The sequence below is a fragment of the Hippopotamus amphibius genome, chromosome 3 (genome assembly GCF_030028045.1).
Source record: "Hippopotamus amphibius kiboko isolate mHipAmp2 chromosome 3, mHipAmp2.hap2, whole genome shotgun sequence".
In the NCBI taxonomy this organism is placed as follows: Eukaryota; Metazoa; Chordata; class Mammalia; order Artiodactyla; family Hippopotamidae; genus Hippopotamus; species Hippopotamus amphibius.
In genome coordinates this window covers 145584448-145611461 of record NC_080188.1, presented here as the reverse complement: position 1 = coordinate 145611461, position 27014 = coordinate 145584448, and the positions used below count along the sequence as shown (strand labels likewise).

At 40.3% G+C, this 27014-nt stretch overlaps 2 protein-coding genes across 8 annotated transcripts in view; one reads left to right on the top strand and one right to left on the bottom strand.

The window, feature by feature from the left end:
- Positions 1-23622, top strand: part of CDC42BPA (CDC42 binding protein kinase alpha) — a 338413-nt gene extending 314791 nt beyond the window's left edge. For 4 of the 6 annotated variants that reach the window (XM_057729071.1, XM_057729070.1, XM_057729068.1 and 1 more), the window contains 6 exons: positions 2184-2268; positions 4938-5061; positions 5756-5873; positions 13445-13562; positions 18633-18790; positions 19192-23622. In XM_057729071.1, coding sequence (XP_057585054.1) covers positions 2184-2268; positions 4938-5061; positions 5756-5873; positions 13445-13562; positions 18633-18790; positions 19192-19323 — 735 coding nt within the window. In that variant the 3' untranslated portion in view covers positions 19324-23622. Of the gene's footprint in view, positions 1-2183; positions 2269-4937; positions 5062-5755; positions 5874-10534; positions 10721-13444; positions 13563-18632; positions 18791-19191 lie in introns of all 6 variants that reach the window. The other 2 variants (XM_057729074.1, XM_057729072.1) reach the window with 1 other exon arrangement.
- Positions 23623-25445: 1823 nt separating this feature from the next.
- Positions 25446-27014, bottom strand: part of COQ8A (coenzyme Q8A) — a 44214-nt gene continuing 42645 nt past the window's right edge. For both annotated transcript variants that reach the window (XM_057727830.1, XM_057727831.1), the window contains one exon: positions 25446-26576. In XM_057727830.1, coding sequence (XP_057583813.1) covers positions 26289-26576 — 288 coding nt within the window. In that variant the 3' untranslated portion in view covers positions 25446-26288. The remainder of the gene's footprint in view (positions 26577-27014) is intronic.

The window sequence follows — 27014 nt, the reverse complement described above, 5'->3', positions numbered from 1 at the left end:
TCCACTTTAAGGAGCTCTGAAGGAGTATATTATTTGTAATTTTACTGTTTTTCACATAATGGTATGTAATTTTAATCCTGTAAGGACAAATTTCAGGAGCTAGAAAAGTGATAAAATTAGAACAACACTCTGTATAAGCATCTCATGATTAAAAAATTAAGGTTTCATATATTCCTAATAAAATATATTTTCCTTTAACATTTCCCTATGATAACATGAGAATTTTTACCAGTATAGAATGGCTGTTTTGCAAAAGTGAAAAATAATAGTTTCATGTAAGTATATGTAGCGTGTTGTCATTAGTTGCAGGACAGGGTTTAGAGTAATAGGTAAAAGAAAGTAACCAAGATCTTATTTCAGAATCTGCCCCAATTTTAAACCATAACAGCAGTGGGAAAAGCTCTTGTAAATACTGCCACATTTTATACAACAACTAAATACAGTCCTCGAGCTTATAAATAGTTTTTCCTTTTACGTTTATCGTGTGAATTTTGAAATATATATAAAAGAACATATCTTTATGAAGCTTACTAAGAAACTGATCACTTACAAACTCACCTTCTCACTTAAGAGCCAGAATATTACCAGTTTCACTGAATCTACTTGTGTTTTTTCCCCTTATCCTGATAAACCCTCGTGTTTATCATTTCCTTGCTTTTCTTAAAATTTTTTATATATTTAAATATTTCTAAACAATATATTGTTCAGTTTTGCTTGTGTTTGAGATGATAAAATGCTATGTTGTGTATCTTCTGCCTTGCTTTCTTCATATGTTTACTGTTTCTAAGATTCATCCATATTACATGTAATGTAATCTTATTACATATTACATCCATATTACATCATTACTTTTCACTACTATAAAATATTCTGTTGGGTGAATAGATCACAATTTATTTGTCTGATTAGCAGACATGTGAATTATTTTCTAGCTTTTTGCCGTCGTGAATGTTGCTGTAGAAGACATATATGTCTTTAGGTGCATATGTGCAGGAGTTTCTTTTAAGTCATATGCCTAGGAATGAAATTGATGGGACATGGAGAATGCAAGTGTTCAACTTTACAAATAGTGTCAAATTATTTTCCAAAGTAATTGTACCAGTTGACACACCCATCAGCAGTATACAAGAGTTCTTAATGACCCATGCCATTGTCAGAATTCATAGTTTTATAACCATTTATTTATGGTTATAAAGTGATATCTCATTGAAGTGTTAATTTGCTTGTCTCCAATTAACTGTGTTGCTGATAACTTTTTGTATGTTTGCTCAGTGTTCATATTTCCTCTTCTCTGAAATGCCTGGTCATGTTTTTTGCTCATTTTAATGTTTGATTGGTCATCTTTTTCTTACTGATTTATTGAAATTATTCATATATTATAGATACTGGGTTAGTGATGGGTGTGGTGAATCTTTCCCTGTTTGTGACATATCTGTTAATTTTTATAGTGTATTTTGTGAACATTTATTGTTATTGCTGAAAATTTATTGTTATAAATTTTAATGTAGTTAAATATATCATTCTTATCCTTTTTACATTTATCTTTTTTTCCTTAAGCAACTTTCTACTTCAAGGTCATAAAGATAGGATCTTTATTTTCTTTCAAAGGATTGAAAGTTTTGTCTACTACGTTTATTGTCTATATTCCATTTGGAATTGACCGTGTATGGTGTGAAGTAGGGATTCAGTTTCATTTGTTTCATATAGATACCCAGTTGCTCCATCACCACTTATTGACAGTCCCTCCTTTTCCCAGTGATGTACAGTTTCATCTCTGTCATGTGTATATATTTAGCTCAAATAAAATTTATAAAGTACCTATATTAATATCTTAGTATCATCATCTGGTGACTAATGGCTTTAAAAAGTCAAATTTAAGGCTTAAATGTATTTCTGCTTTTCTTTTTTTGAAGAAAAATATTTTAAAGAATATTCTTCCTTTAAAATGTTATCATTATAACTTTGTTCAAGTTAGGTAATTTTATACCTTTGTAGTCAGAATTAATGTTAATTTTTTGTTGATTTTCTGAGGGGTCTGTACTTTTTTCTGAGGGGTCTATATTCTGAAGAAGAAGGATAAATTAACTGTCTTAGTAGTGTGTGTTTTGTAAATATGTCAAAAAGTTTTATGATTTAATTTTTGAATTTTGTTGAAATACTAACTTTACTTTTTATTATTTTAGGTTCGACCCTTAAACACTGAAGGATCATTAAATCTTTTAGGGTTGGAGACGATTAGATTAATATATTTCAAGAATAAGATGGCAGGTAAGAAAATACACATTAATAGGAGAGCTTCATAGAAACATTCTCGCAAAGCTGACTGCTGAAGATAATAAGTGGCAGAATCACTTAAACTCAGATGTATCTTACTCCAAAGTCCTTGAAGTTAACCACTATCATGCTCTCAGTATGCTGAGATAAACTACTGGACAAGAAGTCATTCTGTTCAGGCTCACGTGGCTGTATAGGCAAAATATTTGATTCTGACCCACCTTGTTATTTTTCTGTAGAGTACTGAGGTAAATAGAAAAAGTATAACTGAATATTTATCTTCTGTACTTCTAATACTGTAGAGCCTAATCAAAATTTGTAGTTTTAAAATTATGAAAACTCATCCAGAGTTCAGATTTGGGACTGTTGAAATACATTTTCTGCTAATGCACAGGGCTTAGAACTTTTGAAGTGCTAATGAAAACATAGGCAGCAGAAGCAGGGGCAAGAGGAAAGTCACCGGAGAACCCAGAGTCAGGAGAGGGAATGGGAACCTGGGTGCTACAGACAGGACAAGGGCAGTGTCCAAAGTAGTGAAGTGAGTCCTGGCCAGAGAGATTGCACACATCTGATTAAGTAAGTTGTGTGCCAATCAGAGTGTGCCTGTGAACAGTTAAAATCTCACTTCTAACAGATATTGTTGTGATACTGTCTACTGTCTTCTATATAATAAAGTTATTCTCATGTCTTAGCAACAAATTTCTCCATAACAGAGGTATTCATAATTATATTTATGATCTTTTGTGGTGGATCTAATTAATGAAGATGTAATTATGGTACATTTAGAATAATAATTTGACTTAAATATAAGTAACAATATTGACATCAAGAAAACACATTGAAATGTTTATACTAGTTATCTCTGGGTAGTGGGATTATTATATTCCTTACACTTTTCTTCTTTCCCCGATATTCTTCCAGTAAATTTGTATAGTCTATCAAAAAAAACATTGTTTGTTGTTTTTGTTTAGTTTGTTTTTAAGTACTAAGATACACACAAATTGCTTGGCTTCAGATTTGATGCTCTGATATAGCCTCTTGGCACTGGAGGCTTATTGGTATATAGCCTGGTGACTGTAGGAGAAGTCCTGTGCTCGAAGAATATTTGAGTATGACTTGAAAAAGGATATTCAGGTAATAGAAATGATTCCTGCTCAGAGATGGATTCACCATGAAGCTAATGAAACTTAAGCTTTAGGCCTCTCACTTCCAAGATCCTATACTTAATTTTGTGTCTATTTCTCAGAGGAACTCTAAATATTTGTATAAGATTAAATCCACCCTGTTCTCACTGCATGTAACCATGAGGATCATAGAATGTGTCCATTACCCAATTTGTCTCTATAGGATAAAACCTATTCCACTCCTCTTTTTTTATGCTTTCATCTTTCTACTCTAGGCTAGGAGTAAAGGTGGAGCTTGGAGAAGGAAGACCTGACAAAATTTCAACATAGTTGTCTTGTCCTTTGAAAAGGAAAGGAAATCCTATTTCCTGGAGATTCTACTTCTCTATCTTGTCTATTTCTCTGTCTTGTCTGTTTCTCTTTCATCTCTCAGGAGCTCAAAGTGCTCTCACAGTCCTCTGGCTGTCCAGAATCTCCCATTGCCACTATAACTCACCAAGATCTGCTTCACCCTCATAATTCTCAAATTCCAATTCTCAAATTCTCATCTACTTTTAAAATTTTATCCTTTTAACATTTGTTGTTAGGAATGCAATCTGATTAAGCTATTATTGTCATACAGGAGAATGTTGCTTTTTTACTAATCATCTTAACTTTGGTTTGCCTTACAGGCTGCTTTGGCTTTTTCCCACTTCCTTTTTCTCACTTTAGCTTTTTGGGTGTTATAAACTTATAAAGATTGGCTTTTCTGCTTTTCCTTTTCTTATTTAGAGAATGGAAATCATGTTGTATGGATACAGTTGTCTGTTTTAGAGGATGTTCACCATATCCCAGCATGTTTTGGGATCCCATGGCTGAGAGTTTTGTTTACTTCTAGGCATTAAAATTGAGATAGATGGGCATTAGGTGACTAGGTGTATATAATTAAGTGTCCCTTGAAGATCAGGAGAGTAGAAATAGTGATAAGATTCTTACCTTTAGTAAAGGAAGCTGGTGGAAACACAATACCTTTCCTTTACTCCACATCTTGCAAACTAGATCTGCAAAGGAAATGCTTCAATATATAAAAATAATTTTAATTGTTATCATTTTCATAAATAATTTACCATTTATGCCTGATTACCATTCAGGTCAATAGTTAAGAGCTTTTTAACACCCTAAGCCATTGAAACAAGTACTTGGAAGGAGGGAGAAGATGCTGTAGAGATATTGGGGGTGGGGTGGCCAAAGAGATGGGACACCAAGGCAACTACATTTTTCTTTTTTTTTTTCTAGTGAAATTATACCATGTTATGTTTAGAATCAAATAAAAGTGAAAATATATTTTGTAATCTATGTTTAATTTCAGCATGTATGTTTACATATGTTCTGTTGAAAATTATTACTTATTTACTGTGATTATCAACACATAACTTTTAAAAATCAAAATTGCATATACTTGTATAATTGATTGATGTTTGTACCATCTTGGAGACTAATCGATATAAAGCACTTTAGCACTTTAAAGACCATCATTGTTCTTTGTATTTTTTTTAACAGAAGGGGATGAACTGGTAGTTCCTGAAACATCAGATAATAGTCGGAAACAAATGGTTAGAAATATTAACAATAAGAGGCGTTATTCCTTCAGAGTTCCAGAAGAGGAAAGGATGCAACAAAGGAGGTAGATATTTAATTCATACTCATCCAAAGATGCTTGTAGCATTAGAAGGACTACTTGGTAATAATACTGTAATTGATTTGGAAGGAAAATTTGATCTCTGGAAGTCTGTCGTTCATCATCTATGGTATTAAAAACTGCAATAATGAATGTATTTTTCAGTGTAATTTTAATTAATACCCTCCAAATTGTGACTATGTACTAGATTAAAGTACCATATTTTGATTAATTTCACTATGTATATGGAATAGTTACAATCTTTAAAATGTGGGCCTTTATAAACATAGAACATACCTGTGCAGATTAAGTATTCTTTTCATGACCAAACAGAAATAGGCTTGTTGTATTTACAGTTACATATAAAAACATTTCTGATATATTGTCAATTATTTAAAAAGGTGTACATAAAGTGTTCAGAATTATCTGTAAAATAGAGTAGAGCTTCTCTGATATTTAAAGACTAAAATAACTCTCTCTGTTTTCCCACCCAAAATCATAAGATCTTTTTTTAAAATTTAGAAAAAAATCTTCCAAGTAAATTTTTAACTTAGTATATTCCATTATTTTAATTCTATCTTTATTAATATGATTTCACAGTTTATTTTTATGAAAAAAATTAAGTATACTTAATTTTTCTCTAAAATTATCTAGATTGGTCATGAAATAAAAGTGTTTAAACAGGTGTTTTCTCTTACAGGGAGATGCTACGAGATCCAGAAATGAGAAATAAATTAATTTCTAACCCAACTAATTTTAACCACATAGCACACATGGGTCCAGGAGATGGAATACAGATTCTAAAAGACCTGCCCATGGTAAGAGAAATGAAGAGTGAATGTGAATATAAACGAGGTTAAAACTAAGTTGGATGGGGAGGGGGCGGATATATATGTGAATGTATATGTGGATGTGTGCACTTAAATACATGTAAGACTTAAAAAGACGTATTAGTATAATGAGGAAATGTTTATCTCAGTATATCACAATATATGTAAGATGCATGATGACACAGCTGATGAGAAAAACATACAATATAGATGTGTATCAGAAACCAAACATATCAAGTTCTTTTAGTTGCATACCCTATAAATCTCTCTCATACATAAACTGACTACCATTGGAGAAATAAACCATCATATTTAGAGACATTGTGTACCTAAAGATACTGAACTTTGTTACCAAATTACTAAAATGTCACTAAGTTTTAGCAATTCAACATACATATTTGGCCCCCCACCCAGAGAACCACATTTGCTTGATCATTAATGGTCACACCTCTCATCTGATTATGAAATTAAAGTTTTTTCTTTTGCCCAGTTACAAACATGTTGCCTAGTCAGTCTTATATTTTAAAAAAGTACAACATAGGAAAACTGTTGTGTGTTTTTTAAACAACATGAAGAATGGATTCTTGGACCTAATATATTGAGATTAAGAATATTATTGGAATTAGCTAATTATCCAAGCTCTGTAACATTTCAGTATCATAGTACTCTCAACAAACTATTGAAACTTTAATCAGTGGTGCTAGTATGTAGATTTTGTGCAGAATTTTAGGCATAATGTATATACTATGACAATTTGGGAGATAATGTGTGAATCTTGACCCAAAGCTGGTTCTAAGGAAGTCTGTGTTAATTACTCACGTTACTAACTCTACGGTGATAGAAGATATAAACATCTATCACTGACAGAAAAAATAAGTAATATAATCCGTACAGCAAGTTTTTTCAGTAAGAAACTTAAGCTTCTTAAAGGTAGTTTTTACATTTCTTTCATAAGAGAGACCAAAAGAATCGCACTAATTTGAGCCTGAGTCCCACATTATAAATATCTCACTTTAACCAGTTGGCCCTATTTATGAACAGATGTGACGTTCATACTGTCGTTTTTTAATCATCATCAAGACATTTTTATGTGATTATAGTACCATTACTTCCTTTCAAATCATTCATGATAGTCATTTATCTTTTTGAAATGGGGATTTTTGTTAGCTGTGCTATGGAAATATAAGTAAAGTATGCAAAAAGATTACAGCCAGTCTTGATATAGTAATTAAAACAAAGTAAGAAATTTAAGGCTGAGCGTAAATATTAAGCTGAAAATATTGAGTATAAATAAAGGCTGAGCTTAAATAGTTAACTGTTACGCTTGTCTATCATATTTAAAAGCTATACTACTGTTTCAGCTTTTGCCTGGGAATGAGATTTCAGATTCTTTTCCCATTCTGAACATTTACTTAAGTCCTCAGTCTGGTTTTCCTTTATTCTCAGAAGTAAACATAACGGAACCATATAGTCCAAAGCTTCTGTCATTTTTCCTGACAGAAACTACAATGTCAGGTACAAAGTCCCTTAGGAGAGAGAATTTTTAAATTGTGATAAACGGTTGAAATGTGATTATATGTATAGCTTATATTTGATAGATCAATGTTATATACTATCTTAATGAAAAAATTTGAAATTTAGTTAGTAAATATTTTTTCAACACCTGCTATGTAGGTCCATTATGGAGGGGTTAGAGGCATACAAATTTCAAATACATCCATATGTTACAAAGCAACATATCAGCAAATACAAAATTATTTCAGTAGTGAACAAGGTTTTTAATGGGTATTATCCTTTTAAAATTAAACTTTCTTTCACACTTGCTTCATTCTGGTGTATAAAAAAGGAATAATATAGTTTTCGTCTCCTTTCCTCTATGTATTCCAATAACATAGCAAGAAGAATTATGGAAATTATTTCTATAAATTCTGTTATATCCCACAGTATGTTGCTGAAGGTGAAATAGTTTCAGGATTTAATAAAATGTTCCTCTGCTTGACCAGGTGAAAACTGTTCCAGAATTAGTTTGTTAATGTTCCAGAATTTTTTCAGACCTTCATTCACAATAAGACTTGGTCTTTCTACACTCTGAGTGAGCACACTAAAGCAAAATGTCAAATTTCAAGCGCTGTAAGAACTTTCATATCACAGCATCCCTCCTTTTTCTCCCTTCACCCTCCCACCACTTAAAGTAAAGGAAATCTCTATTTTGTCATCGTTGTTGTTGTTCAGAATAAGGTCCAGTCTTAATTACTGGGCAAAACAAGTTCAGATAGCATTTCCCAAAGATTCATCCCCTGATCTGACTCCATGACACATGGCCTTCTGTGCTGGATACTTACTCCCATTGGACCTGTTGATTTTTAGTCATTTGTGTCACTGATTTTATTAACCCATGACTGCCTTGCTGGTTCTTTTCGTAATTAACACAAGTGACTTTTTACCCTAGCAGTGCACTCCAGTTCTTAATGTTCCTTTCATGTTTTCTTACCATGTGAGCACTTTTGAATTTCCAGGACAAGAAGTTGGTGTAAATTTTTGAAACCTGTTCGCCTGTACATGTAGTATTGTAGCAAAGATGTTATGTGTCTGAACTCCTGTTCTTTATTTTCACCTTTCTTCCTTTCACTAGCAAAGAACATAAAAGCTGGGGCTTTTCATAGGCATCCGTTTAATCACTTAACAAATATTTTTTGATGTACTGTCATACCAGAACTGTGCTTACCTCGGAGTAGACGTTGGTAAACAACACAATAACATGCATGTCTGAAAAGAAAATAATATATGTGTCTATACCTGTGTGTGTGTATATATATGTGTGTGTCTATGTATGCATGTATTAAAAAGCTTGTGATATTTTAATATAGTCTCAGATTTTAGTATGTTCTTTCCACTGTAATCTTCTATATTTAATGAAATATTTCCAAAAATAAAGATGAATTAAATTCATCTAACATTAACATGTATAAGAAGCACTTGCAAATACCAAAGCTATGTTGTTGTCATTCGTGCAAAGAGCATATACCCCAGACCTTTTTACGTTTAACTTATTCGAATCAGTATCACCTTCCTGTGAAATACTTATAAGCTTAGAGAGTTCATTGAATGTCTTTGGAAGCTTATTCTGTTTCCTTTGTCCCAAAATGACACTGAAAAGGGTTGTTTGCCTCACGAATGTGGAAGAGATAGTAAGAGTAAGGGAGTCATTTTTTTCTTTTATCTCCTATATCAGATGTGATATAGGAGACTCTCATGTGTGTCTTAGTGAGCCAAGAGAATAAAAGCAATTAGTATAAAACAGCATATATGTCTTATGAGTACATACTGTAGTAGTTTCCTTGCATCCTTTTTGTCATTTACCTTTTTTCATAAGTGGATACTGATAATAAAGAATGGATTTGTCTCCGGTTGAATGTAAGAGTGATATTTTACCTCTAAAAGATTTATTCTTTTAGCACATAAAATTTCTCCTAGCCTTTTACCCATTCCTAAAATTGTTAATAAATAAAATTTCTAGCGCGGGGACCTTTTAGACCTTTATGAAGTGATTTTATTTCTTAAATACATTTAGATCAATAGTTTTATCTTTTTGAAAACAACCTTAGAAAGTACTGATTTCATTCACATCTCTAAGTTTAAAACAGTCTTATATAGGAGGCTTTCTTTTAAGCTTCCCTAACTTACCAGGTTTTTTTGTTTTTGTTTTTGTTTTTGTTTTTTTTAACAAAGAAAGCTCATCTCAGAACTCATGAGAATATCAGTCAGCATCTCTCTGGGAAGTCATTCAACCTGTGTCTCTAATGAAGAGATGGTGGGATGTTTTCTTGCAACATAGTTGTTCTCAGGAACTGAACTTTGAAAATTCCCATTAGAGAAGGTGACTGGGTGCTGAGTGACAGTTCCCAAATATTCACAAGTTATTTTGTGTGAAAAACTAGAGCCCTTGTTTTCTAAAACTTTCTTCTGTGTTTTTAGTATTACATTATTTTATTTTTTAAAAATACACCTGAACATTGAAGAGAAGGTTGTTCTCTTGTTAAAAACAAACATGTTCTCTGGGTGTTTAAGTGAAGATAAGCTTGGGCTATTTAAAGGTAAACCAATAACTGGTATATTCCACAGTTACTCACTGTTTCTGTTATGGGAAGATAAGATCAGTAAAAGTAAACACACATCAAATCTATAAATACCAGGAAATGGTTTTAGTTTCTAAAGGAACAGTTTCATAATGCTTCTGGTTGTAGGTTCGCTTGTTCTTTTCTTTAATTATTTCTCACTTTTTCTATCCTTAATGTTTTTGGTAGATTTTTGCCATGTTTTGCTTCTATAAAATAGGAAAATACTAACCTTTGAAAATCTACTTGTATCTCTGAAAGTCCAGTTTCTACTCAACTTGATGATAGTAACAAAAGAGAACACGTTTATGAGGTAGATGATGTTCTGCAAATCAGCTCTTTAAGTAACTGGCAAGAGTATTCCAAAATTTAACTTTCTAAGGCCTAAAAGTATTTCATTATGGATTCAGTTCTTGATGTGAGATGCTTACTTCGTTTTTTCTGTGTGCATGTTGTCTGAAATGTCAGATATATCCAGTGAATCCATTTTCATTACCTCATCACCTTTTTTCTTCTTCCTGTTGTTTTTGATAGCCCGGTTTCCCTTATCCATCCCCTCATCATCACTCCGGTCTGATCTCCTCTCCGATCAACTTTGAGCACATCTATCACATGACTGTTAATTCTGCTGAAAAATTTCTCTCTCCTGATTCCATAAACCCTGAATATTCCCCGTCTCTGCGCTCTGTCCCCGGTACACCAAGCTTTATGACTCTGAGGGTATGAACAGCCGAGTTAGGTGTTAACTTGTACTAACCATGTGCGGATCTCTGCCTGGCTTCATAAGTAACACTGCCAAGGGGGTACATTCTGTGAACGTTTTCCTTTGGCCTGTTTCTCTGTTGCCAAACGTCTGTTCTTCCTCTTCCTCCTCTTCTCTCTTGGAGTTCTACTTTTTTCTTTTGAGGAAAAGGATGAGGACTTGGGAAGATTTCAGTTTTATTTCTAAAACAGTATTGGAGGTTTTTCTATGTTTAATAAAAGATTATCCCATCGCGATATTTTTCACTACAAACACCAAAGAAATAGTCCCTGAATAAGACTTTATTCTGTTAAAACAAACAAAAAAGGGATCCTAGAGTTTCTCAATTCTTTATAGCTCATTACCCTAGAACCAGTTCACTTCAGAGAAATTTTTTATATTTAGTGAAGTTAAAGTTTGTAGTAGGGCCTTTCCACAGGCCTTTTATCTACAATAAACCCCTTCTTGAAAAGCTCACAGTTCTCAAAATTATAAAGTATAATAGTATCAGTGAATAACAGGAAAAATTACCAAAAGAAGGTAGTCTTACTAATCTTTGAGTTGCTGATACACCTTTAATTCCAGCAAGGATCCAAGATAAGAAGTAAATCAACAAAAGAAAAAAACAGAGAGTGTGCTGCATTCTGAAGGACCCTGGTGCCTGCCACTGGGTCCTTCCACGCAGCCTTGCATCTTTGTAACTAGTGGCTCTGCTGGGGGATAGAGAGCAGGTGGCCATTCAAGCTGAATATCTATACTCTGTCAAGAAATATGTACTGACTTCAAGGGAGCATTTTCTCAAGTTTGTTTTGCAGATAATAAAATATTTGGATTGTATCATGCAAATGCATTTCCTCTGGCTTAGAAAAAAATAGCATCCATTTTTTTTTTCTGTATTTAGTAATTTTCCAGTAAGAAAACTACCTATAGAGTGAGAAGTTTATTTTTTTATTTTTGTTTGTATTATAAAATTATTCTAAATTATGGTGTTTTAAGTGTCATTATTATTGACATTAAACTGTAATGTCATTTAAGTGTCTTGTTTGACAAGATAAGATTACTGATGATAAACTAAGCCTCAGTTTGCTTGGTGACAGATTGCAGGGAGTGGATTCTAGGGGAAGTTGTATAAACTAAGCTGTATAAACTAGTCAAGATTTTTTGATATAAAAGATGGTGGAAATGTTTCTTAAGTTAGTCTTCTGTAAATATAAACACTACTGTTGGTGAAAGTTTTACCCTAATCTTAAGCATATTTGTGCAGGAAAAGGACCATCAGCTTAGGTTTCACATTACTTCATAATGAAGTTGAACTTCAGCTGAATGAATGGTAAACTGTTGGGTTTTGGTTTTGTTTTTATTCCAGAAGATAGCTTCTGTATATCATTCTGTAATTACTTCAACATTCAGTGTTACTGAACCACTGGTATTTTTATAGGCTTAATTTTTGCCATTTTTTCTAGGGTAGGTTTGTTTTATACAAAGACAACACCAAATTACCTTAAGGTTCATAGCAAAAACAATAAAAATTTAAAGATTTAAACTGATATCCCCATCTCTCTTGAGCTTTCCTTTGCTGCATTGTACGCATATCACTGGCATCTCACAGGGTTGCTCCTTTGAGTGGATGTTGAAATGCTAGCACTGACTGTTTCTGTTTTAAATTTTATTTTCTTAGAGAAAAAAGGTAAAATTTTGCTTTAAACAAATAACACAGTAAGAATTACATGGACTTTGCAAATTTCATATATGAACCAAGGTGGCAGTGGTTGAATTTAGAGCCAGCCAGCCAGCCAACTTCCAATATGTGTGATTCTTAAAATGTATGATTGGGAGTTTTTCAGGATATATTGGTGCATATTTTCCAAGAGGTATTAATTTTGTTGGCTTTGGCCGTGCATTAGTTGTGTTGCCATAACCTTCTCTCAGGTACCAGCCCCGCCCGACACCCCTTCTGGTCTGAAAAAGTTGGGCCCATCTAGGAGACCATGTTCAGATCCTGCACACCACCTCTCTAGGTGTGTGTGACTTTCAGAGCACTCTGCGGCTCATTTTCCTCCCTTGGACACCAGAATTATTCAATATTAGATGGAAAATTTCTCACGCCAACATTCCCAAGTTAAACCACGTCACCCAGGCTGTGATTGTTGCAGGCGTCATGTGATGACTCATGATGCTGCTTTGTCTGCCTGGTGACTGGGATGGGAACATGCAAAGGGCACCTTTGGTTATCAGGACACTGGGACGCATACTTGAGAAGAATGTACTTTTAAGTGACTTTCTCCTAAATGGGCTTATTAGCTTTTGAGTTATCCTAAGGAAATAAAATAAATCTCATACATAGTAAAAGCTTTGTTTCAGTTATCTGCAGAGGTCCATGTAATTCTACATTTCACTGTCACTTCTAACAATATAACTCTTACTTATCTCACAACAACAACAAAAAATTGTTATCTGTTTATAAGTTTATAAGTATTTCAGTAAGTATAAGGATAATCACTTATCCTTGATGGGGGTGAGGGTTGCCTCTGTTAGGGCTTTAGTACTTTTGTGGGTGGGAGGGATCATACAGTCTGTTTTTTGTTCTGTATCACTTTGGTCAAGACAACTTTATTTCTTGAAATTAGGGTGAAAAATAGACACCACTGTAGAAAATCAGTTTCACTCTGGATAAAAAATTTTTCTTTCTTTTTTGATTGTAGAACCTGCGGCCTCAGGAAAGTCGGACAGCATTCAGTGGCTCGGTCAGTATTCCATCAATCACCAAGTCCCGCCCTGAACCTGGGCGCTCCATGAGCGCCAGCAGTGGCCTGTCGGCAAGTAAGTGGCCTGGGCTGCAGGAGGCACGTCCATAGCAAGGTAGCAGCCGTGCACCATCAGGCGGTCAGTGTCTCAGAGCCGGCTGGGTAATACGTGGTAGGCACAAGTGTAGTCGTTACGAAAATAGTCATGGAATCCTTTTAGAAGTTACAGTCCATCTGGGAGACAGACAAATAATACTATAAATTGTGATGATAAATGCTCTGAAGGAAATAAACAGGGGACAGCAGTAGAGAGTAACAGGCAGTAGCTATTGAGGATATATCACACCTAGAGTAATTAGGAACATCACACACCTTCTCTAGGGGGGAAGTCACGTTGACTCGTGTTTGATTAACTGAAAGGAGGCACAGTGGCCACCTCGTAGCGGGCAGGGAGTGACAAAGAGTAAAGCATAAGAGGTAGGTGAGGGTCAGATCGAGCAGGGACTTGGGGACCAACATAAGACATTTTTTACTTTATTAAACACACAATGGGGGGACTTCCCTGGTGGTCCAGTGGTTAAGAATCCACCTTCCAATGCAGGGGACATGGGTTCGATCCTTGGTCGGGGAACTGAGATCCCACATGCTGCAGGGCAACTAAGTCTGCGTGCCACAACTATTGAGCCTGCATGCCTCAACTAGAGAGCCTGTATGCCACAAATTACAGAGCCCACACGCTCTGGAGCCCTCACACCACAACTAGAGAGAAGCCCATGTACTGTAACAAAAGATCCCGTGTGCCGCAACTAAGACCCGATGCTAAATAAACAAATAATTTTTAAAGAAAGCCACAGTGGGATGCCTCTGAAGACTTTTAATTAGGGAAGGACCTTTATTCAAAGGCAAGACTGTTCTTGGCCAACAGCTGCTTTTCTGTCACTTTCTCAAAAGTAACCTGGCATTGGCTTAGATCAGAGAAAGTGTGACAAGTGCGCCCAGGTAAATGCAGCCCCAAGATACACCCGTGGCAACTTTAACAAAACCTCCCTTCATGTTCCTGCAACTGATCTCTAAGGAAAACAAATTGTAGTAAATCCAGTTTCACACTTCAGTCATTCAGTCAGAAACGCATTTGTTGCCTTGTATTCTTGAATGTAAGACATTTGAGTCAAGCCTCCTGGGTGCAGACTGAGTGTCCTCCTTCACACGCTGTTCCTGCTGAGGACACTGGTGTCAACACCCGCTTTGTGCCCAGCTCTTGGTTTTAGGCTGTGGCAACACAGAGGTGAATGGTGCTGGAGTACCCTTTGTTCTCTTGCTGTGGAACAAATTACCCCAAAATTCAGAAGCTTAAAACAACAAATGTTTATTACCTCTCACAATTTCTGAGGTTCAGGAATCTGGGAGCTTAGCTAGATGGTTCTGGCTCAGGGCCTCTCAGGAGGCTGCAGTCAAGCTGTCTGCCAGCGCTGCTGTCAACTGCAAGCTCAACTGGGACTAGAGAATCCGCTCCCCAGCTCACTAACATGGCTGTTGGCAGGCCTGTGTTCCTCACCAACCAGGGCCTGAGTGTCCTAGTGATATGGCGGCTGGCTTCCTGCAGAGCAGGCAACCTGAGACAGAGAGACAGAGCAGCGGTCTCGGCTGCAGTGATACGCCATCGCTTCTGCAGTGTGTTGTTGATCGCACAGACCACCCTGCAACCATGTGGGAGGGCCCCACACTGCGCCTAAACACGAGGGGCAGACGCCTGCTGCAGATGTACAGAGCGTGTTCAAGGAGTTTTCAGTCTACAGGCAGAAGCTGAAATGTACATCTTGTGACTTACTTGCCATTATCCCTCAAAGTCATCTCTAAGCAGTATGTAACCTTAATTACATTGAAAAAATCTAGCCAGTTAGAAAAATGGCAACCATTTTATTAATTATCTTTTCACTAATGGTGGCTTGATAAGATAGTAGATTTAATGTAACTAACCAGAAGTTATCACTATTTGAGATGCAAAGAAAGTATCACAGTATTAATGGTTGAGCCCATAATCCCTTATCTAAAACTCCTGGGGCCAGAATTCAGATTTTTTTTTATAATTTAGAAGGGAATCCAGCATATATTATATTGCATTCCCAGCAAGAACTAAGATAGCACCTACAAACATATATTTCTACAGCAAAATTTATGACTCGTCATACTATGAATATATAAATATATGTTGTCTTTTTAAGTAAAGTCTATAATCAGCCTCCAGTCAGTTCCAATTAAGTTTGCCACTACATGAGTTTACCTCAAACTTATGAAAAAAGTTTTGGTTGTCAGGGTTTTTGGATTTGTGGAATTGCAGGTAATAGGACCTGTACTACAGGGACTTAAAGGGCCGAGTGGCCATCTCCTTAGGAGTGCTGAAGTGAGGGTCCACTGTCACTTTTGACAATGTGCAAACTATAGACTGGAGCCAGCTCCAAATCCCTGTCAAGGCCTTTAATGAAATTCTTGGTAACAAGCTGTTTGTATATTGGTGAAAGGAAGCTAGGAATTCCAAGGGGTATCTGTTATGTAGAGTGCCTTCTGGTGGCTTCAGGAGTAGCCCGGCTCGTGTAAAAGGTTTCCAGAAGGACAGCCAGCCAAGAGAGACACAAGAAGAAACAGGGGACTGTGCTGTTAGTCTCTACAGCCAGATGCACAGGATCTTCCAGGGCCAGACTTGCGATGGCTTCATGACTGAAATCAGAGTAACACAGCACTTTCCACGGTGACTCCACCCACTCCTGTCAGTGACAGGCTCACTGGGGAGCCTGCAGACTCTCTTAGAACTCATGGAGAGTTAGACACTGTCACTCCATGAGATTTGGGGCCTGGCCGGAGTTGGGATCACGGTTTTCAGATTGTCTCCTTTGCTGTCAATCAAAACAGCCCATCTCAATTTTTTAAGATCAGGGTGGTTGAGTGTAATTTTTCTCTGAAAGACACGTTCCCAAAGTTAAAAAAAAAAGAAGAGGAAGCAAGAAAGGAAGCAAGGAAGGAAGGAAGAAAGAAAGAAAGAAAAGAAGAAAAGTATAAATCAAGTTCTCTATTCTGTAAATGATCACTAGGACGGAGGAAAGGAGCCTGGTAAGAATGTTCTAAGCTCTGGACAGCCCCATCACACGCCTTCCATCTTACATTTTATTCTCCATGTATTGAGTGCTCAGTTGTTCCCACAAAAATCCCATAAGGTAGAATTGATTTTCTTATTTACAAATGAAGAAAACAAAGACTCAGATAAAATAACTTGCTTAAGGTCACACAATTAGGTTAGGCAAAGCAGCAGAACTCTGGGAGTTTGGGTTTTCTATTCAGAATGACAAAATTTTAAAAATAGTAACTTACAGGGACTCCCTGGTGGCGCAGTGGTTAAGGCTCTGTGCTCCCAATGCAGGGGGCCTGGGTTCCATCCCTGGTTCGGGAACTAGATCCCACATGCATGCCACAGCTAAGGAGCCAATGAGCCTCAACTAAGGAGCCTGCCTGCCACAACTAAGACCTGGTGCAACCAAATAAATAAAATAATTTTTTTTTTAAATTGTAACTTACATTACAGCTTTTGTTCAGTTGAGCACAAAACTAGGTATGGAATTGAAAGAGAAATCATAAAACCTGATTTATGCCTTCAATTATATTGTAATCTAAGGAGACAGAAGACCCACAGCAAAAAAGTTGAGTACGTATCCAAAGAAACACCAGCAAATGAGCGTCAGTATGGGTCCAGTGAAGCAGCCTCTGGAAACAGGGTGGAGTTGTTGGGAGGGAGCAGACCTCCTAAGGGAGTAAGATTGAGTCAGCGGCTCACATTGACATGCACTCTAGAATCATCAGAAGGGCTTTTAAAAGTTAAGTCGAGAATTCTGCTGTTCTTGGTCTGAGATGGGGCCCAGGCACTGGCGTTTTTAAAGCTCCGTGCTATAACATGCAGCATACAGCCAGTGTTGGTAGCCTCCGCAGTAAGTAGATTGTGATGACACAGCTGAGGGGCTCAGGAGAGAGACTAGAAAGAAGCTGGCGGAGATCACCAAGGACAGGGCTTCAGCAGGCAGCCTCCTGTTCAGTCTATGAAGAAGTCTGAATTTGGGTGGTCATTAAGTACATGTGCTTTAAACAGTTATCTTTTGACATTTTCATTGAATCCTTAATGTAAAAAAACTAAATGGGATTTGTTAAACCGGCAAGAACGTGAAACAGTTACAGTCTATACTTGGAGTTGTGCTAAAACCTCAACACAGTCTCACAGTCTTTTTTTGACCAATGATCTTAATATTGAAGCTCAGCAAGATTAAAACATTTTTAGGTAAAAACTAAAAAATAATAGGGAATGCTAAGAGTTTTGAAGAGGTACCCGCAATGCCCCAATATTTCCAACATTTTTTTGGTCATCCTTTTTCTTTCTCTGGGTGGTGCTAGTCCTCCTTTGATGTACCCCAACTTGAAGATCAAAATAGAGTGTGATTTTAAAGAAACTCACCTCATTTCATTCCCTGTGGAATGAAAATGCTTCTCTTATGTTCCTTTGTGTTTTTTATGAAAATTCTCTAAAAGTTGTGACAGTTAGGCATCATCAGTTGGCATGGTCTTCATTTCTGGAAACTGTTCTGCTCCGCTTCATCGTTCAGCGCGTGTGTTTTGAGCACCTGATACAGGCCTGGTCCTGCGTCATGCCCTGCGGTGCAGAGACCATCCTTCTATTAAAAGAATGGCAGGCACATAATTACAACATAATATCCAGATGCTGTGAAAGAGGTACTGAGAATTGCTGTAGGAGCTCCCGGGGAGTAGGAAAGACTCACTAAGGCAGGAGCATGTGGGTGGAGACCTGAAGGACTGATTCTGTGCAGTTGTCTAGCAAGCGGGGCAGCCCAGGCCTGGCCAGCGAGAGCAGAGGCCGGTGGCCTGACCAGTGCTGCCCACTCACCTGGTGGCCCCAGCTGCTGGGCGCTGGGGTGGGCTTCGGTGTCAGGGTAACGCAGCTGGACTCACTGTCCATTAGTGAAGGGCTCTAAGCAGAAGGATGACCCCAGGGCAGCGGGAAGGGAGGCTCGTTATCTCAGCAGTCTGTGCACTTGCTAAAGGATCGTCCCCTTTTGCACATGTGAAGTTTTACCTGAACGATGTGCTGTAGGGTCATCCGCACAGAATGGCAGTGCATTAAAGAGAGAATTCTCTGGAGGAAGCTACAGTGTAAAGCGGCAGCCCATGCCCTCCCCGTCAGAGGGCTCGCTATCCTCGGGAGGCATGGACCAAGGAAGTGACGCCCCAGCGAGGGACTATGATGGAGAGGTGAGTACCGCGTGGGTAGCAGCTCTGTCTGGGGACAGGGTTTGGAGAAGTTCCGCACAAGAAAAGGTGAGTGCATTTCCCAAAGCCGGTCTGCCGCCTTGAGCTTGGCCTGGCTGTGGCAGGGTGTGACAGAGCCAGTCACTTGGGTTGCAAACCACCGTTTCCCTGGAGACTTCGAACAGCTTTTGTATGAAAATAGCCTACATTCCTAAGACCCTGCAGAAGGGACTGTGAGCATTTGTTATATTCTGTGCCTCTAATTCAGCTCAGAAAAGGGGTTTCTACCAACAGTAGAAAAGTCCTATCAGGTCATCGGCTAGGGTGGCTGGAGGGGACTCATGGTAGCCTGAGCCCCTCCTGTCCCTCTGCTGCTCCCTGATGTCTTCCTCTGGGCCTCATAGGACTCTGACTCTCCGAGGCATTCCACGGCTTCCAACAGTTCCAACCTGAGCAGCCCTCCCAGCCCGGTGTCGCCCCGAAAGACCAAGAGCCTGTCTCTGGAGAGCACTGACCGCGGGAGCTGGGACCCGTGAGCGGCCTCCACGCTCAGACTGGACGGACGCCGAAGCAGTGGCCGCTCTGGGCTCCCCTCCACGTACCTTCTCCTCTCACTGTCCTCTCTTCCCCGACCTCTGCCTGAAAACGCCCAGGGCAGGCAGCAGTAGCCAAGGCGGGCATTCAGGAACTCTGCCTCTAGGACTCGCATCCACACCCCCTCAACTTAACAGCAACAACCATAAAGGCAGACTTTCATTGAGCAGCTTAGATTAATACCGATTTCATTTCATACACTTAGCGTTGCTTTTCAGAATATTTCACCCCCCAAAAGGTAGCTTAAGTAGACAGATTACACAAATGTAAGCGATAAGAATAGGATTAGACAGATGTTGTTTTCACAGTAGAGCCTCGTTGTAGCCCTGAGACAGCATGTGGGGCTCACCAGTGGGTCCCGGGCGCACTCCAAGCCCCTTCAGCACCACAGTGAATGTCGACCTGATCGTTGCCAGTAAATCCCTGTTCCCTAGAACGATGCATATTTTACTACAAGACAGAGTTTAAATAAATACACAAATGTAGAGGTTAAATACTGAATGTATATAGTAAAAAGAAGCATCTTGCAGTCAACGAAAGATGGATGCATATATGAGAGAGTGAGAGAGATCATTTAATTTAAAGAAATGTGTTGTTTCTTGTCTGTTTTCCACCGAAGTAATTAAAGGATAGAAAGGCCTCAAGCTGAAGTTTACAGAGGGAGAGCAAGAGGAGTGAGAATTCCCCTTAGTGCCATTTCTCACACCGGTTGCAGTCACCTGGGAGCTTTAGGAAACGTTCCAAGGCTTTGGTTTCATCGGTTTGGAGTGTGACCTGGGAGCCAGACTTTTAACATTTGAAGCCTCTTCAGCAGCATCGTTAAAAGGCATTTCTTTTTCTAGCAGTAGAATTTGAACCACACTTCTCCTTTATTATTATATTTTGATATTTTCTGGAGATGAATGTAGAAATGCAGTTTTGTCATCTTCTGGGTCCCTTCCATCTGAAAGGACACAAGGAATGTCATAGTTTCTGAAGGTCCATAAAAAGGTTCATAAAAGTGCTTTTTTCCCTTGGCATCCCCTCCCTCCCTGAACTGCAGTGAGGCATCTGTCCCCCAGCTGAGCCGGCTTCCCAGGGAGGGGTCTGGTTTTTGAGGGGGGTGTGAGCTTCCCCAGATAAGTCTGGGAAAGGAGTTTAATTACCAAATAATGTAAAACCTCAAACGCAAGGACTTGAACAGCCTTAACCAAATACTCTTTCCCACAGCCAGTGGGAGATGGACGTGCTCAGCCCGGGCACAGGCAGGAGGTCCACCCAGCGTGGCCATGGCCGTCTTGACTGCCTAAGCTTTTCCTCCCTCAGTTGCTATACTGTGTTGTTAGTCACGTTTCCATTTGGATTCCTGCTGTTTTAATTACTGCAAGGAAACGAGATGCAGAACCAGGACTTGATTTCTCCAGTCATTTCACCAGTTAAGCACATGAGTAGAGAAAGAGATAGAAATAAAGATATCTCATGAAAGTAAAGAGAATCTGCCTCTCTTTTACTTTTTATCTAAAACTTGTCTGAGAAATAGAAACAGATTTCCTGCTCTCTCCTGTAAAACTCAGCTAAAATGGAAGAGGTTTCCTGCAGTTGCTTGTCTGAATTGCATTGTTTGAGCACTGTCGTTTCACCCCGATTTCACATCCTTCTCCTCAGCAACAGCTGTGCCAGCCTTCCCACCACAGGCCACAGGGAGCTAGAGTATTTCCAAGTTGATGCCACTCTCTGGAGCAAGTCCCTGAGGTTCAGTGATGGAAGAAAGGATCCTGTTTGGGGATTATATTGTAAAGTGTTACAATAGAGAATTTTTAAATAATAACAACTTTGGCATTTAAACATTCTGAACTTGGTGCTTGCTCAGATTTGATTATGTTTTAATTTGGATGGCATAAATTACTGCATAATTCTAACCTAAATCCTTTGCTTTTGGAAGAGGAGTATCATGTGAAAATACTTTGTGCGTTCAGATATGCAGTCAGACCTTGAGTCTAGTTATTACTATGACTCTGGTAGCTCCTTAAAGCTTGGCACTTCCCAGGAGAGGAGGGAACCAGCCAGCCAGGTGCTGAGCACCTGTGGCCCGCTCTCCTCCAGACCCTCTCTCCCTGCTTCTTTCCTTCCCCCTCGCCTCTTCCTGCATCCCTTTTCCCCCTTGAGAGGAGTCAGACCAGGCTGAGATTCACAGGACTCCACACTAAGCCATTAGTTTATAGCTTTGACAACTAAGTTTCTGTTGCCTGTAGGTGCTTATTTTTTAAAAGATGCTTTTAGGATCAAAACATAACCATGCCTGAAGTCTGGACTCCACTACAGTGAGTCATTTCCCCAACAGGGCAGATAAGAGAAGGGCTTGTCCTGGTTGCCAGGGTCCCTAGGAGATGTAATATAAACCCAGTGGATTGTGGGCGAGTAATCTGAAATGGCCTCATCAGTAGTGAGCGAGCAGTACCAAATGTGAATAGTTTCCAGTAGTAGGGCTTTGGGGGAGAAACACTGCCATGGGCAGTAACTTGGGCTGTGTTTTCCCAAGATGAACATTCTGCTGAGCGTATCCCCATTCTTAAATATGAAGCAGTTACCTTGAGAAGCTTCTTAAGAAGAATGATTTGGAAAGATGGGGAATGGGTTCTAGAGAAACAGAAAACATAATGATCATTGAAAGGGATCAATAAGAAAGATCATGAAACAGATGTGATATTGCTGTTTGAAGTCATCCTTTGTTTTCGGGCAGGACATTCAAAGAAATGTATATGACAGCAGGAACTCAAATTGCTCTTATCAGTAGAAAGGAAAATGAAGAGGCATTTCTGGCATAGTCTAGATGTATTGGTATTTGGTGCTATCTATGTTCGGCCAATTTGTTGTCTACTCTTGAATTCTGATTAATTTAATCTTGCTATGTGCTTTGGGTGTATAAAATTACATACATACATATATATATTTCTTTTTGCCAAAAACAAAAGCCTTCCTCCTTGTCAAATGCTTTCTAAAGCAGATTTCACTTCTTTACTTACGTGTGTACACACACACACACACACACGCACACACACATCCCTACACTTAGTGATTTATCTTCTTTCCCAGGGAGCACAGTTTTAAGGCTATGAAATACAACTTAAAAGGGCCCATCTATTTAGTTTTCCAAGCAATTCTTGTACCCAAGCTTCAGGGAAGAATCTGAAATTCCTGTTATGTTTACAGCAACAATCTGTCATTCCCCAGCTGGCTCTCAGCCTCCCTCTGCCTTCCATATGGTTAGAATCATGTCATTTTGTTTCTTGGTGGCCACATCTACTTCTGTGAAAGACCAGTTGCATTTATATGGACTCTCAGGTATCATTAAAGAAAAGCCAGAGTAGGGGTGGGTGGACATCCCTAATCCCAGTTACAGCAGGGCCGTTTGCTGGCCTTTGGCCATAAACACTGTGGTGCCCAGCTAAGCAGAGCCTTGTAAAGCTCAGCATCCACTCTCTGGACAGAGGGGCATTCTCAGCAGTGGCCAGACTTCACCACTGCCCCGGTCTGCTGGGCACAACAGGGAAATAACTGGGCGCCTCGCTCCACAGCTCTCGCTGGCCCAGCCCCTGCATTCATTACATAAGCCGCATGGCATTTCAATGGGCCCATCTTAAAACTTCTTTCCTTGTTATGACTTTGTTACACAAGTCCAGTGTCCTCTGCAGGGTCCTGCTCCGTAAGAGGGCCTCGCTTCAGCTGGGGTCTGTTGTTTCAGCGCTGGCCAGCAGGCTGGGCGCTCCTCTCCCTTCCCAGGGACAACCGTTACACACAGAAACCATTTCATTTATGGGGGAAAATTGACGAAAACAAATCAACCTTGAAATTTCATGAAAACAAAATGACCTTTTTATTTGATAGTGTAATACCATTTATTTTATAAATTTTTTAGGGTTTTTTCTCATTGTAATATTATTGTACAGTTTTGCATGGCCTGGGTGTAATCATTTTTTTGTTTAGAATATAATGCTGACAAATAAGTGTGTATGGAAGGGGAAAAGATACTGCTTTGGCCTCTTATCACTCCGTATTTCATTTTGTTTGGTTTTATCCCCTCAGTGTCTTAGGGAACTTTATAAGAGATTCTCTGCTACCAAACAATGGTGTGGATTCTTTTGCACAGAAATATTTAAGGTGGGACAGTCAAAAATGTAACAAAAGACTCCTCACCGATATTTTACGTTGGTATCACAATATTAACCAGACTCTGATGTATTGCAATAAAACAGGGAACTGTTTGAACTGAGTATTTTGTCTTTTTTTCCCTGATTAAAAAGCCTGAGGAATGTAGAAAAGGTGACTGTCTCATTTGACCCCGATTTCTGCCTGTCCCCCTCTCATCCAGCTTCCTCGTTACACTAGAAGGACTTGGGTTAGTTTAACCTAGGACTTTCTTAGTTCCTTCCATAGCTCAGGTGAGAATAGTGTTCCACTCTCTTGAAGCTTTCAACTCCCCTCTTCTGGTCGGAACTTCCCTAGCGTCAACTCAGTCTGCAAGGCCAGGCTCCGTCCTCGAGTTTGTGGCGGCCCTGCTGCATGCAGTTGCCAGCAGGGAGCCCACTGCACTGAGGGCCCCCGCCCCCAGCCAGTGCCACCACCGGCTGTAAACCTGGCGGCCGTTTGACTGTTCGTCTTCTTACTACAGAGATGCAGCAGACACGTCCCACGACTCGTGTTGCAGCCCTTGCATTAGAATGACACAGCTCAGGATACGCAGGCAAGGCTTTTCTTAACAAAGGAAATCTTAAATTGGCTGCAGCTAAATAATTCGTGTGAGACCCCTCCTGGTTCCATTTCACATGTAATGAACATGTCTGCCTGTTACCAGTCTGTTGGGGTTTTGGGGGTTTTTTTTGGGTTGTGCCATGCAGCTTGTGGGATCTTCGTTCCCCAGGGCAGCAGGGATGGAACTCATGCCCTCCGTAGTGAGAGCATGGCGTTCTAACCACTGTACTGCCAGGGAATTCCCTAGTTCATTGTTAAACACCATGCTTTAGAGGCAGCAGTTGTGCAGAGGTTTAGAGTGAGGCTTGGCAAACTTTTTCTATAACAGACCAGTGAATAGTCAGCTTTGCAAGACTATGTACATAGTCTGTTGCAGGTACTCAGCTCCGCCGTTGTAGCACGAGCACCAACTGGGACAGTACCGAGAAAACATCACACAAACAAGCAGTGGTTTGGCCCAGGCGCCGTAGTTTGCCAGCCTTTGGCTTAGACTAGAGTGAGCATGGACGTCCAGCCAGCACTTAACCTCTGAGCCTCAGTTTCCTCATCTGTGAAAATGCCCACTTTGTCCTAGACGTTAATGCGTAACTAGAATACATAAATCAGCTTTTAAAAGGGCCATGGAAGCGCCAACAACAGATGGGCACATGGTGCTGGGCTTGGGGCTAAGCCTAAAGGGCCCCCAGCAGCTGTCCTGGAGACCACCCAGGCCTCTGCATCCTGTCCCAGAGCCCAGCGTGTCTGTTCCCATCAATCCCAAATGGCAGAAAGGAGTTTTCCTTTAAGAACCTAAAACCACTGTGTCTCTCTGAGTTATTTCACCACCTAATGCACCATTCAAGGTGTTCACAGTCCATTAGAAGGGCCCCCCACCTGAGAGTTCAAAATACCCGTTACCTAGGACTTGTTTGCCCCAGGAAAAGGCACTTTCCAGGAAGTGCTCCTCAGCTGCACCTGATCCCTGAAGTGGGTGTCACTGCCGCTCTGGCCAGGCCCTCACCCTGCTGGCTGGTGTCTACATTTTCCCACAGTTGCCAGCACCACTTTATAGCCTCTTGTGCAGCCGTGGCTTTTCCGCCTGTGCGTGGTGGGGCCTGGGAGGCTGCTGGGGCAGGGACTCAGCAGCTGTCCTATCCCCTCCCCACACCCTTTCTCTCTGATAATGAATGTGGGCTGAGCCTTCTGGGTTCAGGCACCAAGAGCCTCACGCTGGGAACAAAAGGGGCAAACCTTGCAGAAGCGTCTGGAGGCAGGAACGGGTGTGACACTGACCTCAGGCTTGTCACCATCAGCTCAGAATCCTTTACAAGTGAAAGAATTAGTGCCACAATGCTAGGATTTTTTTTTTAATTGAAACAAATCAGACAATTACAAGACTGTACAAAGATTAACAGAGTCTGAAATGACCCCTTGGGTCCAACCAGGTGACATGTGCACATCATCTTCCACAAAAGCCCAGGCGCCTGGGCGGGAGGAAGGGCCCCACACACCCCAGTCTTGGAGCCCAGAGACAGAGCAAGTGGCTTCCTCTCCCATCCGGCAGCTCCTGCCCCTCCCCACTGGACGCAGTAGTTCTCTGGAAACCTCTGCTTGTCAAAAAAGCCTCTAGGAACCAGCCAGAGAGCAGGTGTGGGTAGGCTTTGCTTGGTGAAGTAGCACTTGTTGGCACAGCTCAGATGAGCACTTCTCCCAGGTCCAGATCCAGGCCGGAGAGGAAAAGGCAGAAAACACAAATCTCATTCTAGAAACACACACACAAACCTTATATGACACACTCAAAATCCAAAAGGGCTCTTCTAGATTTTTTTTTTTTGGTGGCAGGGATTCAAAGGGAGAACCCTTATCTTCTAGTTAACATTCACATTAGCAAAATCCCGTTACAAAAGAGAAGAGGAAATAAAATCGTCTTTTTATCAAGAGTCATTTCAGAGGCTGAATAAACAATAAGCAGATTCTGACAGTAATGGGACTGCATGTTCACTCTCGCACCGCTCACCCCACACCCACTTAGCGATAAAAACCGTGTATAAGCACTGGCGATGGGCTCCGAGCAGCGTGCCCCCATCAGCGCTGCCACCCTCTCCCGCTGGGCAAAGTAGATGGAGTGTGGGCGCCACCAGCTTCCTACTAGTTGAGCGGCGTGAGGACGGAGGGTTCTGCTGAGCGGCCGGGCCGGCGGCTACGGCTGCTCAGCCTGCCTCCTGCGGTAGTTGCTGTAGGCCTCGTCGAACATGGCCTTGCAGGGGAAGCGGGCCTTCAGCTTGGAGCAGATGAGGAAGGAGCCCCCCATCTTCCTGTGCAGGGAGTAGGTCTCCTCGGGCGGCGGCACCAGCCGGTGCTTCAGCATGACGGGGATCAGGTTGTGGATCTTCTCGGTGGTGCTCTGGGTGCCAAAGTCAAAGGGCTCCTCTGAGGCAAAGGCCTCCCCTAGGATGAGGATGGCGTCCAAGTGGGCGTCTTCCATGGCCTGGAGGTGGGGGAGGGGGGATGGAGGTAAGGCTGAAGAGCCCTCCCCGGCCCAGGGCTCCCACCGCAGGGCCTAGAGGGGGTACTCCTCAGGGAGCGGTCAGGTAGGTGAGTGTCTCAGCCAGACTGCATAATGGTACCCGGGGCATAAACTGAAACCAACGGGCTCCCGGTAGGAAGAACGGGAGTGGTGGGGCCTGCAGCGGAACGCAGCGTGACCCTGCCTGAGGGCACGCGAATTCAAAGATGTTACGAGACACCTGTCAGTTCAAAGAGAACAGGCTACAGGCCTGAGCTGAGGTGAGCCTCTGAGACCACCTGGGTGTCTACATCCCTTCCCCACTGTCAGGAAGCAAACGTGCTGCTTTCTGAGTGGCTTCTGGGTGCCAGGAACACAGACCGTCGCCCCTGCATGTAAAGAAGGGCTGCTAAGATTTCT